Source organism: Chrysemys picta, unplaced genomic scaffold (genome assembly GCF_011386835.1).
Source record: "Chrysemys picta bellii isolate R12L10 unplaced genomic scaffold, ASM1138683v2 scaf263, whole genome shotgun sequence".
Classification (NCBI taxonomy): domain Eukaryota; kingdom Metazoa; phylum Chordata; order Testudines; family Emydidae; genus Chrysemys; species Chrysemys picta.
In genome coordinates this window covers 50,632-67,087 of record NW_027052970.1, presented here as the reverse complement: position 1 = coordinate 67,087, position 16,456 = coordinate 50,632, and the positions used below count along the sequence as shown (strand labels likewise).

The 16,456-nt window shown below is 56.5% G+C and overlaps 1 protein-coding gene across 1 annotated transcript; it reads left to right on the top strand.

The window, feature by feature from the left end:
* The first annotated feature begins 4,199 nt into the window (after positions 1–4,199).
* LOC135978435 (uncharacterized) lies at positions 4,200–10,259 on the top strand. Its single transcript, XM_065579384.1, has 4 exons — positions 4,200–7,169; positions 7,597–7,702; positions 7,911–8,006; positions 8,690–10,259. The coding sequence occupies exons 1-4, from the start codon at positions 6,949–6,951 to the stop codon at positions 8,915–8,917; spliced, it is 651 nt and encodes a 216-aa protein (XP_065435456.1). The 5' UTR covers positions 4,200–6,948; the 3' UTR covers positions 8,918–10,259.
* Positions 10,260–16,456: the final 6,197 nt, after the last annotated feature.

Here is a 16,456-nt window from a genome sequence, read left to right as displayed (position 1 = left end):
CTCCCTGCCCCACACCTGTGGGGCACGGCCCCTCCTCTGTAGGGAGGTTGGCATGTACCTTAGTGCTGCTTCCTCCATCCCCAAAGGCCTCTCCCAGCCAGTCTCTGGCAACCCCTGCCGTTCAGTATGCACATTACCCTGCTGTGACATACCGGGGGGGGGGGAACCCCTCGGGGATGGGGGGGCTGTCACACAGCTGGGCAATTTTACCCGGCTGGGCAGGAGTGACTGTGTCCCTGGAGCTGGGGTCTCAGCCCAGGTGTCTCTCTGCCCTTCCCCCCAGTAGCGCCCCACATTGAGTTCCAGCCCCACATTCACACCCACAAGTGCTGGTGGGTTCCAATCCCAGCTGAACACGCCCACCCGGCCCTAGTGCGGAGCAGAAGGGCCCAGCGCTGCCCCACAGACCCTCTGGCTCTCCGAGCCCGCTCTTACCCATCACCGCAGCACGTCTGGCCCATGCTGAACGCTGCTGCTCTGTGCAGAGAGGCTGGCACTTCTCGCTCCTGCCGTACGAGGAGCAGGTGCTGCTACCGACTGCTCCCCCTAACCCCCGCCCTGCTGCGCTCTGGGGATGCTGCCCTGCTGTGGAGCTCTCAGGTATCTTGAACTGGAATTTGTTTGGAGAGAAACTGCTAAGGAGCCTTATCAGCCCCGAGCAGAGAGTACCTGGGAGCCTGCCTGGGTCGGGCGGGTCTGGTACAGCCTCCCCCCAGATAAGGCTCTTCCCTGGACCTGCCACCCATTGGAATCTGGAACGATTCCCTCCGAGGTAACACCCGGGGCAGCCAGGGAAGGGTAGGGTACGGCCTGCTCCCCTGGAGCGTTAGGGCTTTCAGGAGTCAGAGGTGCCAGCAGAGCAGGTTGTACGTTAAAGCAACGAAGGCAGTTGGGGGGCAGAGGAATTGGGTGCTTTGCCATTGCACTTGATCAGCTCAATTTGAAAATTCTTTCAAAGGAAATCCAGATGTATACATCTGACTGGGGTACATGTACACACATACACACGCACACTCACATGTGCACACACTCATGTGCACATACACGTACACGCATACATACACACATGTACACATACACATATGTACAGATGTACACATACACGCACACACGCTGTCCCTGGAGCGCCCCAGGATGCGACTGACGGGGTGGCTGGCTATTATGGAGGCAGAAGGGGGTTGGGAGAAAATAATCAAGAAGAACTTTTGCTGAAAATGCAAACCTAAGCTGGAAATCTGTGCAGGGCTGGGTCAGCGAAAATGATCTTTTGAGCTGTTCTTATTAACTGTGGTCCTGTACTTCCTGGTTTGCGTCGGACCCAGGCAGGAGACTGGGCTGCTCTCAGCTGTAGAAGCCATTGGAATGAGCCAGGTCGGAATGAGCCAGGCCCTCAGAGCCTTCTGCCACCAATCGCCCCAGCAGTCACTGATCCACACCAAACCACGTCCTTCCAGTCAGGCAGTTTCATATGCACACGTCAAACCCTTGGTTTGCCACTCAGACACCACGGTGATGGGCACAGTAAGGACCGAGAGACGCTAAACAGGCAGACAGACAAGGAAATAGTGGCCCTGCCTACAGGTGTGTGTGTGGTGCAAATGGATGAACACCAGTTGCTGGCTGAAGGCACAACCTTAATTCCCACATCCCCTGTCTGTCAGCTATCGTTCGCTTGGCAGCCTGAGCTCCGATTTCTAACGCAGCGTTTTGCTCTGGCCTATTGTGGTTCTCATGTCCGGGGGCGCCTTGGCCCCTGGTATCAGGAGCGGTGCTAAGGAGGCTGCTTTTCAAAGGTCCTTAAGTAGGGTTGCCAACTTTCTACTTGCACAAAACCAAACGCCCTTGACCCAACCCCTTTCATGCCCTTCCCCAAGGCCCCACCCCCACTCACTCCAGCCCAGCCCACCTCTCTCAGTCGTTCGCTCTCACACCCTCACTCACTTTCACTGGGCTGGAGCTGGGGGTTGGAGTGCAGGGAGGGGTGAGGGCTCCAGTGGGGATGCGGGCTCTGGGATTGGGCTGGAGATTAGGGGGTTGGGGTGCCAGAGGGGGATCCGGGCTGGGACAGAGGGTTGGGGTGCGGACTCTGGGAGGGAGTTTGGGTGCGGGAGGGGGCTCAGGGCTGGGGTAGGGGATTGGGGTGGGGGTGTGGGGTCTGGGAGGGATTAGGGTACAGGAGGGGGTTCCGACCTGGGGCAGGGGGTTGGGGTGCCGGGTGTGAGGTCTGGGAGGGAATTTGGGTGTGGGAGGGGGTTCCGACCTGGGGCAGGGTTTCTGGGTGCGAGCTCCGGCCAGGCGGCGCTTACCTCAGCCAGCTCTTGGTCAATGGCACACCGGTGCTAATGCAGGCTCCTGACCCCTGGTCTCCCTCCGCTGGCAGGCTCTGAGCAAGGCCTGCCCAGAGAACATGGATGACGAGCTCTCGATCCTGCTGACAGCACCCCCCAGCACAGACAAACTCCAGCACATCTTGGAGGTGAGCAGTACTCCAAGGGGAGGGGCCGCAGGGGTTTTACCTTAGCCCTGGGGACTCCTAGAAAGAAGAGACTGGAAAATCCATATTTCTATTAGATCCTTCCGAGTATGCATTGGTGATATAAACTCACTGGGTGACCTTGGGGTAACTCACTTCCCCCTTACGGCATCAGTCTTCTCCACTATCAAATCTACACTGGGGAAGAAGGACAGAAGCCCCGACAATCACCTTCACCTCTGGGTGTCTGGTCCTGGGAGCCGAAACCAACTGGACTATCTGCCCCATCTCCTAAACTGCCCTGTCTTTCCCTCCTAGGGCCTTGTCCTTAGTGCTCAGCCTGGCCCCTTCCCAGCTTGTCCCTGACCTTTAAAGGACTCTCCAAGCCCCTCCCATGCCTGCTTCCCTTGGGGTCTCTCTCCTGGCTGAGTACAGGCTGCCCTTCTATCTCTCAGCAGGCCTGGGTCCTAGTCACAGGCTGCGTCTTGTCACGTGACCCCCACACTTATTCCCTTCACCCTAGGGACCTGCATCACCTGGGCCAGGTGCAGTTGAGCTCCAACCCCTTTCCCTGCCATCTCACCCTGGGACAGGTTGAAACTGGTAACCTGTGGGTAACAGTAACTGGTTGCTCCCAAAGGTGCTGAAGACACAATGGAAGAGGAAATCCTTTGGCCTGGATTGAAATTATTCCGACTGAAAGTGAATGAGAGAAAATAGGTCCAGAGTTCTCTTCCTAGCAGCAGAAAATGTAGCGATTGATAGAGGTTCAGGTCAGAAAGGACCATTATGTGCATCTAGTCGCCCCTCCTGTATAACTCAGGGCTAGAATGTGACCACGTGGTTCCTTCAGCCAACCATAGCATGGGACTGAGTCAGAGCACGTCTTTTGGAACGACATCCACATGCAGGAGAGCCAGCTGGCTACCAGAAAATCTCTCTTCTGCAGTGACGTGGGGTTAAGGGACACGGGGGAAAAGACATGGTGGCTGTGACTAAACTTAGAGCAGCAAGGCCAGGAAAACCAGGGTTAGGTCCCAGGCCTGGCTACTTGGTGTCCTCCTTTGAAAAAGATGGTCCTAGAAATTGGAGCTGGGGCAGCAAAGAGCCATGAAATGTTCTGAGGGCTGGAGAAAAATGCCTTCTAGTGAGCTATGGAAAGAGCTCAACCTGTTTAGCTTATCAAAAGAAGATTGAAGGGGACTTCATTGAAGTGTTGAAGTGCCTTAATGGAGAGAAAATACTGGGTATTAAAGGGCTCTCTAGTCTAGCAGAGAAAGGCAGAACAAGACCCAATGGCTGGAAGGTGAAAAGAGACAAATTCCTATGACAAATAAGGCACAAATATTCAACAGCGAGGATGATTGACCACAGGAAGAAGCTACCAAGGAAAGTGGTGGATTCTCCATCTCTTGATGTCATTAATAAAGACTAGATGCCTTTCCGGAATGTGTTTGCCCCAAAAGTAGCTATTGTGGTAGACAGGAGGCCTGTGATATGCAGGGGGTCAGATTAGATGCTCTAACGGTCTCTGCTGCCCATAAAGTCTACTCATTGCTGAGAAACCGAGTGTAGCATTGGGAGCAGCTTGTGATGTTTTACTGTCTAGCCGGCTTGCTTTCTAGAATGAACACTCATTGAGTGGGGTGATCCACAGGGAGTAGCTCAAACCTCCAGAGTGTCAGCCCCGTGGCAGGACATTAGCACTGCAGGGGAGGGGTGTGTGTGGCAGTGACATCACAAAGGCCTTTTGCAGAACCTCAGCCTATTGGCCAAAGGTGCAGGGGAGGTGGTGACCTCACAGAGGGATGCTGACATCAGCCAGGCAGGACAGGGGCGCAGGGCCAGGGAAACCTCAGAGACCCCTGTGGCTTTGCTTCAGCAAGTCCCCTTCTCGAGATCTCTCTTTGAGGTCTGAGAGAGTATTTGGGTTCATGTATGTGAGCACCAGGAGGAACCTCTTTTGAGTTTTCTCCTTTCTTTTTCCTGATTTCACTAGAAAACTGACGTCCCTGTTTAGAAGGTAAGAGCCTCCGAGAGGTTTGGAACCTGTTGAGTCTGATGCATCTGGCGCCAGCTGAATTTTAGGCATGGAAAACACTAGCTTAAGGTGGCCAAATTTTATTCCCCACCTGGGATTTTGTCCCTTAGAATCTCTGGGGACATTAAGGTTTGTCCTTTTTGTTTTACCTTTTCCTCCATCCCTCCCTCCTTTCTCTTCATCTCTTACTTCTTTTGTCCTTTCCCCGTTCCCCTCCCACCACCAGGAGGGGTGTGTGTGTGTCGTGGGGGGTGCTCTACAACTCCCATTGTGGGAGGTCCACCGAAAAATGTGGCGTTGAAATAGTGCTCAGACAGTGATCCCCAGCGGTGACCTGGGCCATCCTTTGGGCTCTCTGGTGAGAACCCTCATCCTCCCGCCCCTCGGTCTCTACCCTGATTGGCTGAGCAGGGGGTTATTGACAGGGAGGAGACTCAGGTCCCTGTTGTTTTCTTTTAAGAACAAGTAAATAGTCATAACCAGTCATATGTTCAACAAATTTTGCTGCTTCTCTGCAGTTCATTATTTTCTCTACCATTCCAGTTCTCCTAAAATACTTGCTGAATAATTACTATGAACTCTTGCTGGTCTGGAACTCACTTGAGAACACTTTATTCAGGTCATTCAATGTCTGAAATTCAAGATCCGATGGTTAGTTTGAAAATCAGGGCTCTTGGGTCCTATTCCCAACTCTGCCACGGACTGGCTGTGTGACCTAAGACAAGTCAATTCTCCTTTCTCAGCCTTAGCTTCTCCCTCTTTCAAGTAGGGATAACAATCCGCTCCTACCTACCTCCCGACAGGTGGAGGATGGGGATCTATTGGAGAGTGTCACTAGGAGCAGTGCGTAAGATGAGGTGTCCTATCACGTTTACTCAGATCAGATTAGGACATAATAGAATGGCTGAAATAGTCTATTTTATTTGTATTTTATTATGTTGCAATTGTTAAGAGCAGCAACTACTTAGCTCAGACTGAAACATCTCATCTAATTTTTGAGATCTAAGTGTCTCTTCTTTGTGTAGCTCAAACCTCCAAAGTGTCTGCCCTGTGGCAGGACATTAGCACTGCAGGGGAGCAGTGGGTGTGGCAGTGACATCACAAAGGCGTTTTGCAGGATCTCAGCCTATTGGTCAAAGGTGCTGGGGAGGTGGTGACCTCACAGAGAGATGCTGACATCAGCCAGGCAGGACAGGGGCGCAGTGCCAGGGAAACCTCAAAGTCCCCTGTAGCTTTGCTTCAGCAAGTCTCCTTCTCGAGGTCTCTCTTTGAGGACTGAGAGAGTATTAAGGGTCACGTACGTGAGCGCCAGGAGGAACCTCTTTTGAGTTTTCTCTTTTCTTTTTCCTGATTTTACTAGAAAACAGACGTCCCTGTTTAGAAGGTAAGAGCCTCCGAGAGGTTTGGAACCTGTTGAGTCTGATGCATCTGGCGCCAGCTGAATTCTAGGCATGGAAAACACTAGCTTAAGGTGGTCGAATTTTATTCCCCACCTGGGATTTTGTCCCTTAGAATCACTGGGGACATTAGGGTTTGTCCTTTTTGTTTTACCTTTTCCTCCATCCCTCCCTCCTTTCTCTTCATCTCTTACGTCTTCTGTCCTTTCCTCTGTTCCCCTCCCACCACCAGGAGGACTCTGTGTGTGTGTCGTGGGGGGTGCTCTGCAGTGGGAACAGGGACAATTCTCCAACTTTGGGCAGTCGAGAGCCTGGGTGAGATAAGGGGCGTTAAAGCCCTTTGTAAAGGAGAAAGGGGAGTTTCACGGTGTTGAGCACCAAGGAATTCTAAACTTTGCTAAAACATCTAGTCTGCAGAAACCAGAAATGGTTGGGGCCACATTGTAACCATTGTCTTTTTTAAAGCCCATTGAGGGATGTGAGTCCCACCCTTTTAGGTATCTGGGGTGCTGGGAGAAGAGAAGAGGTGCCTGTCTCCATTTTATGGCCTCAACAAACTACGTGCTGTGCCCCAGTTCTCGTCAGAGATCCCTGAAAAAGAACGTCTTCCCATCCATTAACATACCTGGAAAGATACTGGAACTCCTTATTAAACAATCAGTTTGTCAGCACCTACAGGACAATTTGGTTCTTAGGACTAGTGAGCATGGACTTGTCAAGAACAAATCATTCCAAACAAATCCTAGCTCCTTCTTTGGCAGGGTTACGGGCCTAGTGGAGGTGGGTAAACAGTAGATGTGATCCATCTTGGTGTTAATAAGGACATTCTCACAAACAAACTAGGGAGATGTGGTCTAGATGCAATTAGTATAATATGTGTGCACAGATGGTTGAAAGCCCGTACTCCAACAGCCCAGAACCAAACACTCCTCCTCCTGGGCAGTGTGCTCTGACCTCTAATGGTCAGATGCTGCTTAGCACTGTCAGAGCAGCTTTTGCTGGGGGATTCTCCCAGCACTTTCCAATAGTGGGAAAGTATGAAATCCCCATTTGACTGCTGGGGACAGAGCCTAGAGCGGGGAGCAACTTGCCCAAAGTCCCACAGGTCAATAGGAAACCAGCAATGTCCAGTGTGGCCCGAATCTCACACGCTCCTTTGTCTCCTTTGGGTCTCACAGGAGCTCATTGAGGAGCTGCCTGATAACTCTCCACCCGGCGCTGTCCTCGCTAACTCCCTGATTGCTGTGGGCAACCTCAGGTACCGAGACCCTCCGGCCCGGTTCCCCTAACCCCAGTGCTGCTCAGGCCCAGGGCTGGGAGTCACTGCCCCTCCCACTCCCACTCCCAGGTCACCGCCCAAGGGTGGCTCCTCTGGCAGAGGTGCGGGGAAGGGTCACTCTCTCCTGGCTGGGCTGTTCTTTTCACTCCAGTAACATTGCAACGGCTTTGGGGAGAGGCTCACTCCCAGGATCAGATACAGGAGGGGCAGCAGGGTGCAGGGAACAGGTGCTATTCCTGCCCTGCCACTGTCTGTCTGAGAAACCTTGGCCTTGTCATTCCCTGGCTCGGTGCCTCAGTTTCCCTTTTTGCCAGCCTGTGCCTATTTCCCTGCAGTTTAACCTGCGTGTTGGTGCCAGTCCCATCCCCACACTGCACAGTCTAATACCGGCTCCTCTCTCTTCCAGCACCATGACACCTGCTGTGGAGCCAGAGCTGGAGACCCACCTCCTTCGAGCTGCCCTGCACGCCGTCTTCACCCTGGGCATGGAGAAGGACACCGCCCAAGTGCAGGTAGATCAGCTAAAGTCATGGATTGAAGAGCCAGCTGTCATCCTGCCATGAGTCCTTGCTAATTGCCTGCAGTGGGATGTGAAGGAGAGAGGCCAGGATATGTGTTTGGGGGTCACACCAGTGCTTCCCAGAGACCCCACTTCCCATCCTGTGGCAAGTTTAGCCCCAGTTTCCCTAACTCTGACCCATGGCTCTCCCTTGCTTTCAGGATCTGCCTAGGGTCTTGCCAGACCTCCTGGACGCCATGCTGGGGAACCTGCTGGCAGAGTCCCCAGACAGCGACAGGCTCCAGTACATCTTGGAGGTGAGCCCGATGAGAGGGGTGGGGGCAATTTTACCTTCACTCTTAGATCCATTTTCCAGTCTGTCCTCCTAGCCGGGCCCCCAGTGGGCATCCTTGGTCAGGGCAGTCAGTGCAATGCCTCCTTTCCCCACAGCACATTAACTACTGGATCGTGTCCAGGGTGCCGCGAGAGAGAGCCAGGGCCGTTAAGAGCAGCACGGCCCTGCTCAGATTCACCATCACCCTCCCTGAGTTTGACGTACGTCTCTGACCCCAGCTTCCTGACTCCAGGGGTAGGTGATCTGGCTCTGACGGGCTGTAGGATCTGCTGCTGCAGGGGCTGTGGGTTAGGAGTGTTCCTCTTGGGAAGGCAGAGTCAGAGCAGAGAGTGAGCCTGGCTTGAGTCAAGTTCTTCTTGTCCTAGTTAAGTGGTGACTCTGGGCTTTTAAGGGGACTGTGCTCCAGGTTCATGCCTCCCTGTCATCCTGGAGCAGCTGGGGAAGCAAGTCCTCATGGAGGGCCCTGTCCACAGCCCTGTGCTGCAGGCTTCCTTGGGGGCAGAGGAAATTAAGGGTCTGGCTCTAGCTCCTATCCTCTAGCATCTCCTGCAGAGGGGCTGAGGGGAAGGAGAGTCCTGGCCCGGGGGGACTGGGAGCTAACAGGAAAATGCTGATGGAGTCCCCTCTCCCTCTCCCGTCCATTAGAACTCAGCGGAATTCCCCAGGATGGGTCACCACATGGCACAGCTGGCTCTGTCCGTCAGTGACCCAGCCAAGGACATCAGCCGGCAGGCCAGGGATGGGGTTTACCGGCTCTACCAGCTGCTGCTGCACCAGAGGGATAAGGAACCCAGCTGGGAAATGGCACCCGCTAGAAGAGTGAGACTGGGACCCCAGCCAATTTCTCTCAGACTGACCCCGGCTGGAGGATGAGTCTCTCTATCTCTTTCTGTGTTCCACACCACGCCCTGCAATTCTGTTGGGCCAGGCACGCAGCGAGGACTCTGCCCACTGTGCAGCCACCAATGGGATTGGAAGGACACAAGCCCTGCAACCAGAAGGACAAATGTGTGTGTCTCTCTCTCCCTGTCACCTACTCCCTCCTGGGGGAAACCCAGCAGCTGATGGGGGAAAAGTTGAGCAGCTGCATTAGACTCAGGAGATTGGGGCGGGGCCCAGGCCTCATTCCCATCCTGTGGCCATTCGCTGGCCTGGCACAAGGAGCCTGGTGGGGAATGAAAGGGAGAGCAGGTGCTCCTGGGAAGGGAGATGAATTCACCTCCATGAGCAGGAGCGAGCCAGCTTGTCTCCGGAGCAGCTCCACCCAGCTCGTTAGCCAGGTTAATTAATGACAAGCTTTGCCTCATCCCAGACTTATGTTCTTAGGACAGGGTGCTATCGCTCTTGGGAAGGGCAGGAGAGTCCCCCAAGTGCCCTCTGCGAGACTCTCCTGTCCCACAGGGCCGCACCCAATTCCTAGTGGTCTGGTGTCTGTGTCACCCGAGCCACCATCCAGAGTTGCTCCCATCACTGGCAGCCTGGGAGGCCAAGGACTGACGGGTGATGGCGTCTGACCAGGCAAGGCTGAGGCACATGGGCAGGGGACGCTTGTCCTGCTGCTGGCAAGGCTGGACCCCTTCTGGAGAGAACAGGAGGATTCAGTCAGCAGTAGGGTTACCATGTCTAATAAATAAAAAAAGAGGACCCTCCATGGGCCCTGGCCCCGCCCATTTCCCCACCCCTAGCCCCGCCTCAACTCCACCCCTTCCCCGCCCTAACTCAGCCCCCTCCTTCCTCCCACTCCCAGCCATGGGGAAAGGGCTGCCCCAGCGCTACCGGCTTCACGGTTTGCCGGGCAGCCCCCAGACCCTGCGCCCCCGGCCGGCGCTTCCCCAGCGCAGCTGGAGCCCGGGAAGGGAAGTGCCTGGCCCGTGGCTCGGGGTCCGGAGGCAGGGGGGGCTGCCCGAAGCCAGTAGCGCTGGCTCGGGCAGCTCGGCTCTTAAAGTCTGAGAGGGGAGGAGCGGAGCAGCTCAGCTGGAGCCCGGGAAGGGAAGTGCCTGGCCAGCGGCTGGGGGTCCGGAGGCAGGGGGGGCTGCCCGAAGCCGGTAGCGCTGGCTCGGGCAGCTCGGCTCTTAAAGTCTGAGAGGGGAGGAGCAGAGCAGAGCAGCCGCGGGAGGGGAAGTGCCCGGCCGGCATTTTCCCGGACATGTTTGGCTTTTCGGCAATTCCCCCCGGACGGGCGTTTGATTGCCGAAAAGCAGGACATGTCCGGGAAAAACCGGACGTATGGTAACCCTAGTCAGCAGGGGCTGCCGATCCGTCCCATTCACCAGGGCTGCCATCCTGCGGCTTCAGCATTAGTGGCTGGGGTGACTTGGGGAAAGGTCTCAACCTCCCCACATCCCACTTCACTGCTGCCAGAATCCCTCCTGCTCCCCCCGCTACAGTCCCCTCCCTACCCAACCTGGGTGGGGCTGGATGAGAGGGGTCTGAGAACTTGAGCTGTGGATTGGAGGTGGAACAGCTGTCAGGGGCACTGAGGGGGAAGTGGCAGGAGCTCCCCGTACAAGGAGGGGGGTTGCCACTGGAGGTCACTAGGAAGGACAACAAGACTCCATCGTGGGGGTCAGGAGGGGGAATCCATCCCTCAGAGGTGGGCAGGGGCTGGGTGGAAATGCTGCTGGTTCCAGGGGCCGTTAATCCCCCCTGATTCCTCGGAGGCGTCTGAGTCTCAGACAGGTTCTCGTTCCCTTGCAGCAGGAGGACGTCACGGCCAATGTGATGCGCCAGCTCCGTATCATGCGGCACTTGCGCCAGGTTCCCGAGGCGCTGCAGGGCCTGTGCCTCTGAGGCCACCAGCAACTCCCGCTCCCTGCTGCAGGTACTGCTCTGGCTCTCTGTAAATGGGGAGCTAGTGGAAGGGGAAATGGAGCCCCCTGGCACTCACAGAAACCCTCTCCCCTCTCTGTGGAGCAGGGTCCTTTCCTCTGCCCCCAAATTCCTTCATCTGGGACAGGAGCTCTTTCCCTCACACCCATTCCCCTCTCCCCTTTCCTTGATCTACCCCCATCCCATTCCCCCTGCGCCCAGGCAGAGCTCTGCCTGCCCCATATGGTGCAGAAAGGCCTGTGATATGCAGGGGGTCAGATTAGATGCTCTAACGGTCTCTTCTGCCCATAAAGTCTACTCATTTCTGAGAAACCGAGTGTAGCATTGGGAGCAGCCTCTGCTGTTTTACTGTCTAGCCGGCTTGCTTCCTAGAATGAACACTCATTGAGCGGGGTGATCCACAGAGAGTAGCTCTGTGACATACTGGTGGAGCCCCCCAGCCACCTCCACCTTGCCTGCCTCATGGGGGTTTGTGTCAGAGGACACCTTCTCCTTCTCCTTTCTTTCTAACTTCTTAGGGCCCTGGCCCCTCGTTCAGCCACTCAGCAATTTCCTAAGCAGGCCGTGTCTTTTGATGTGGCCTGCTTCTCTGCCCCCAAAACAAAGAACTCTTGCTCCCATCTTGGCCTTAGGCCACGCTTGTACACTTTCTCATGCCCTTCTCCCTGGGCTAACCTTCTCAGCACAGCCCAGGCATGCTCTCCTTCTCTGCTCTTTTTGTCCATGGGCATAGCAGATCCTGGGTTGATTTCCCTTTGCAGGATCTCTCACAGGTATTGCTGCTGCTGCATCTGTAGCTCCACCTGCACTTCCTTCTGCGTCTGTTGGTTTTCTAGGAGCTGCAGGAGAAACCCCTAGATCTGTTTTGGCTGCTTAGCCAGTCCCTGGAACTGAAGTGGGAAATCCAGCGACCAGCTTGGTCCCTTGATACACCTGCTTGGGGGAGGGATAGCTCAGTGGTTTGAGCATTGGCCTGCTACACCCGGGGTTGTGAGCTCTATCCTTGAGGGGGCCATTTAGGGATCAGGGGAAAAAACTGTCTGGGGATTGGTTCTGCTTTTAGCAGGGGGTTGGACTAGATGACCTCCGGAGGTCCCTTCCAACCCTGATATTCTATGATTCCTTCAGCAACCAAGACTTCCCTCACGGATCACAGGGGGAACTCAATCCTGCCAACTATGCTAATCATAAATTAATCTACTCATCGTTAGGTGCCCCCCGGCGGCCAGGCATGGCATCACAGCCCTCTCGCTGGGCTAGCGTCCCCCATCCATGGTCGCTCCAGCACCACGGCAGTTTCTCTGCCTGGTAACTCCGGCCAGGTCACCACCTTTAGTCCACCCTTCTGGGGCCCAGCTTGCCTCACACTAAAAGTTCAAAGAGGTCTTTCCACAGACAGAAGTCCTTCTGCCATCGCTGGGGCACTTGCTCAGCCTGTAGCCCCCTTGCTGGGCTTGGGAACCCTCTCCAGGTGCGTGTACGCCGCCTCCTCTGGGGCCGGTAGGGGAACCCAGTCCCACCCTGACATTGATAGCAGCCCAGGGCCCTGGACCCAACAGCTAGGTCTGCTCCTTTCTCTTTGCTGCACTTTTCCAACCTCTCTTCTCAAGTTCCCCTCCAGGCTTTCCTTGCTGCTCTGAACTTCCTACCTCGTTCTCAATCCTGTTGCTACCCCGGTTGGGCTGTATCACCACTGAAGTCTGGCTCTTTAGGGGGGCGGATATGGTGCCTCTCAGTTCGGGCTCATTCTGTAATCAGCTTTCTGTGAGTGCCAGGGGGCTCCATTTCCCCTTCCACTAGCTCCCAATTTACAGAGAGCGAGAGCAGTACCTCCAGCAGGGAGCGGGAGTTGCTGGTGGCCTCAGAGGCACAGGCCCTGCAGCGCCTCGGGCACCTGGTGCAAGTGCCGCATGATACGGAGCTGGCGCATCACATTGGCCGTGACGTCCTCCTGCTGCAAGGGAACGAGAACCTGTCTGAGACTCAGACGCCTCCGAGGAATCAGGGGGGATTAACGGCCCCTGGAACCAGCAGCATTTCCACCCAGCCCCTGCCCACCTCTGAGGGATGGATTCCCCCTCCTGACTCCCAGGATGGAGTCTTGTTGTCCTTCCTAGTGACCTCCAGTGGCAACCCCCCTCCTTGTACGGGGAGCTCCTGCCACTTCCCCGTCAGTGCCCCTGACAGCTGTTCCACCTCCAATCCACAGCTCAAGTTCTCAGACCCCTCTCCTCCAGCCCCACCCAGGTTGGGTAGGGAGGGGACTGTAGCGGGGGGGCAGGAGGGATTCTGGCAGCAGTGAAGTGGGATGTGGGGAGGTTGAGACCTTTCCCCAAGTCACCCCAGCCACTAATGCTGAAGCCGCAGGATGGCAGCCCTGGTGAATGGGACGGATCGGCAGCCCCTGCTGACTGAATCCTCCTGTTCTCTCCAGCAGCGCCGGCTTTAGGAAGGACGGGGCCCAAATCGAACATTTTTGGCGGGGCCCCGGCAGGGATGACTAACAAAAAAAATAATGGAAAAAAAAGCCTTTAATTTCTTCCATGTATTATTTACTTTCCATAACTATATAAAAAATAAAATTATATATTCTGTACATTGCATCATATATGCTGTTGATCGGTTATTAATGAGCTCCGTTTCTCGTGTGTGGTCCCCGCCACTCCCTGGGGGTGTGCTAGGGTGACCAGATGTCCTGATTTTATAGGGACAGTCCCGATTTTTGGGTCTTTTTCTTATAGGATCCTATTATCCCCCACCCCCTGTCCCGATTTTTCACACTTGCTGTCTGGTCACCCTAGTGGTGTGCACATGTGTGGGTCCCAGCTGCTCCCTGCCCCCCTCATTGAAGCAGGTGTGCAGGGTTACTGCCCTGGGAACTGCAGGGCACCAGTGGACATGGGGCTGGCTGGAGGCTGGGCAGGGGCTCACTGGAGGTAGGGTCTGGCTGCAGGCAGGGCAAGGGGTGCGGGGCTGGCTGGAGACAGGGGTGTGTGGGGCTGGCTGGCTTTGGGCAGGGCCGCAGGGGGGTGCGGCAGGGGTTGCCTGGAGACAGGGCAGGGGGTGCGGCAGAGGCTGGCTGTGGGCAGGGGGTGCAGGGCTGGCTGCAGGCAGGGCAGGGGGGCGGGGCTGGTGCGGGCAGAACAGGGGTGGCGGGGCTGGAGGTAGGGCAGGGGTGCAGCAGGGGCTGGCTGCGGACAGGGGGTGCAGGGCTGGCTGGAGACGGGGCTGGCTGCGGGCAGGGCAGGCGGTGCGGGGCTGGTGCGGGGACGGGGTGCAGCAGAGGCAGCTTTAAATAGCCCCCGAGTCCCCCGCTATCCCAGGGCTCTGGGGGCTATTTAAAGGGCTCAGGGCTCCCCTGCTTCTACCGCCCCGGCCCTTTAAATAGCCGCGGGAGCCCTGGGGAAGCAGCGGGGCTCCAGTGGCTATTTAAAGGGCCAGGGCGGTAGAGGCAGCGGGAGTCCCAGACTTTTTAAATAGCCCCCAGAGCCCCGCAGCCCTACCCCAGGGCTCCAGCAGTGGGGGTCTGGTGGCAATTTAAAGGGCCTGGGGCTCCGGCCCCTGCTGGGAGCCCTAGGTCCTTTAAATTGCCCCCTGGGGAAGCCGGACCACCCTGGTACAGCGCACTGGCTCTTGCCGGTACACCGTACCGGGGCTTGGGCCTGGGGCCCGATTCAGGGGAATTGGTTGAATTGGCCTAAAGTCGGCCCTGGTGGGGGTATGGCCACAGAGCCGCAGGGAGGGGAACCCTGAGGTGTGGGGGCTGGGTGGGTACTGGGAGTTCCTCCTGAAGGGACGGGGGTTGGCCAAGGTCACTCAGCCCCGGGGTGTGGGAGGGGGACAGGCTGAGGGCACTCAGAGCCCCAGGAAGTGGGGGGGGGCTGAGGGGAGGGACTGGCCAGGGGCACTCAGAGCTCTCGGGGGGGGGGCTGTCCGGGAGGAGGGCACTCACAGCCCCAGGAGGTGTGGGGGGAGGAGCACACAGGATTTCAGGAATTCCCTGGCAGTGAAGAGCTGCTGGCGGCAGGGAGGAGCCAGCCGTGACAATCCCCACTTGGGATCCCTGGCTGGACTAGAGGGTATGGGGGCCCGTGGCCAAGCTGCAGCGGAAGGTGACCTGAAGAAAATGCCTCGGCCTCCAGCTAGGAAGGGCCTGGGCCAGACAATGACCCACCACGCAGTGTCCCAGCTCCCTGCCCCACACCTGTGGGGCACGGCCCCTCCTCTGTAGGGAGGTTGGCATGTACCTTAGTGCTGCTTCCTCCATCCCCAAAGGCCTCTCCCAGCCAGTCTCTGGCAACCCCTGCCGTTCAGTATGCACATTACCCTGCTGTGACATACCGGGGGGGGGGGAACCCCTCGGGGATGGGGGGGCTGTCACACAGCTGGGCAATTTTACCCGGCTGGGCAGGAGTGACTGTGTCCCTGGAGCTGGGGTCTCAGCCCAGGTGTCTCTCTGCCCTTCCCCCCAGTAGCGCCCCACATTGAGTTCCAGCCCCACATTCACACCCACAAGTGCTGGTGGGTTCCAATCCCAGCTGAACACGCCCACCCGGCCCTAGTGCGGAGCAGAAGGGCCCAGCGCTGCCCCACAGACCCTCTGGCTCTCCGAGCCCGCTCTTACCCATCACCGCAGCACGTCTGGCCCATGCTGAACGCTGCTGCTCTGTGCAGAGAGGCTGGCACTTCTCGCTCCTGCCGTACGAGGAGCAGGTGCTGCTACCGACTGCTCCCCCTAACCCCCGCCCTGCTGCGCTCTGGGGATGCTGCCCTGCTGTGGAGCTCTCAGGTATCTTGAACTGGAATTTGTTTGGAGAGAAACTGCTAAGGAGCCTTATCAGCCCCGAGCAGAGAGTACCTGGGAGCCTGCCTGGGTCGGGCGGGTCTGGTACAGCCTCCCCCCAGATAAGGCTCTTCCCTGGACCTGCCACCCATTGGAATCTGGAACGATTCCCTCCGAGGTAACACCCGGGGCAGCCAGGGCAGGGTAGGGTACGGCCTGCTCCCCTGGAGCGTTAGGGCTTTCAGGAGTCAGAGGTGCCAGCAGAGCAGGTTGTACGTTAAAGCAACGAAGGCAGTTGGGGGGCAGAGGAATTGGGTGCTTTGCCATTGCACTTGATCAGCTCAATTTGAAAATTCTTTCAAAGGAAATCCAGATGTATACATCTGACTGGGGTACATGTACACACATACACACGCACACTCACATGTGCACACACTCATGTGCACATACACGTACACGCATACATACACACATGTACACATACACATATGTACAGATGTACACATACACGCACACACGCTGTCCCTGGAGCGCCCCAGGATGCGACTGACGGGGTGGCTGGCTATTATGGAGGCAGAAGGGGGTTGGGAGAAAATAATCAAGAAGAACTTTTGCTGAAAATGCAAACCTAAGCTGGAAATCTGTGCAGGGCTGGGTCAGCGAAAATGATCTTTTGAGCTGTTCTTATTAACTGTGGTCCTGTACTTCCTGGTTTGCGTCGGACCCAGGCAGGAGACTGGGCTGCTCTCAGCTGTAGAAGCCATTGGAATGAGCCAGGTCGGAATGAGCCAGGCCCTCAG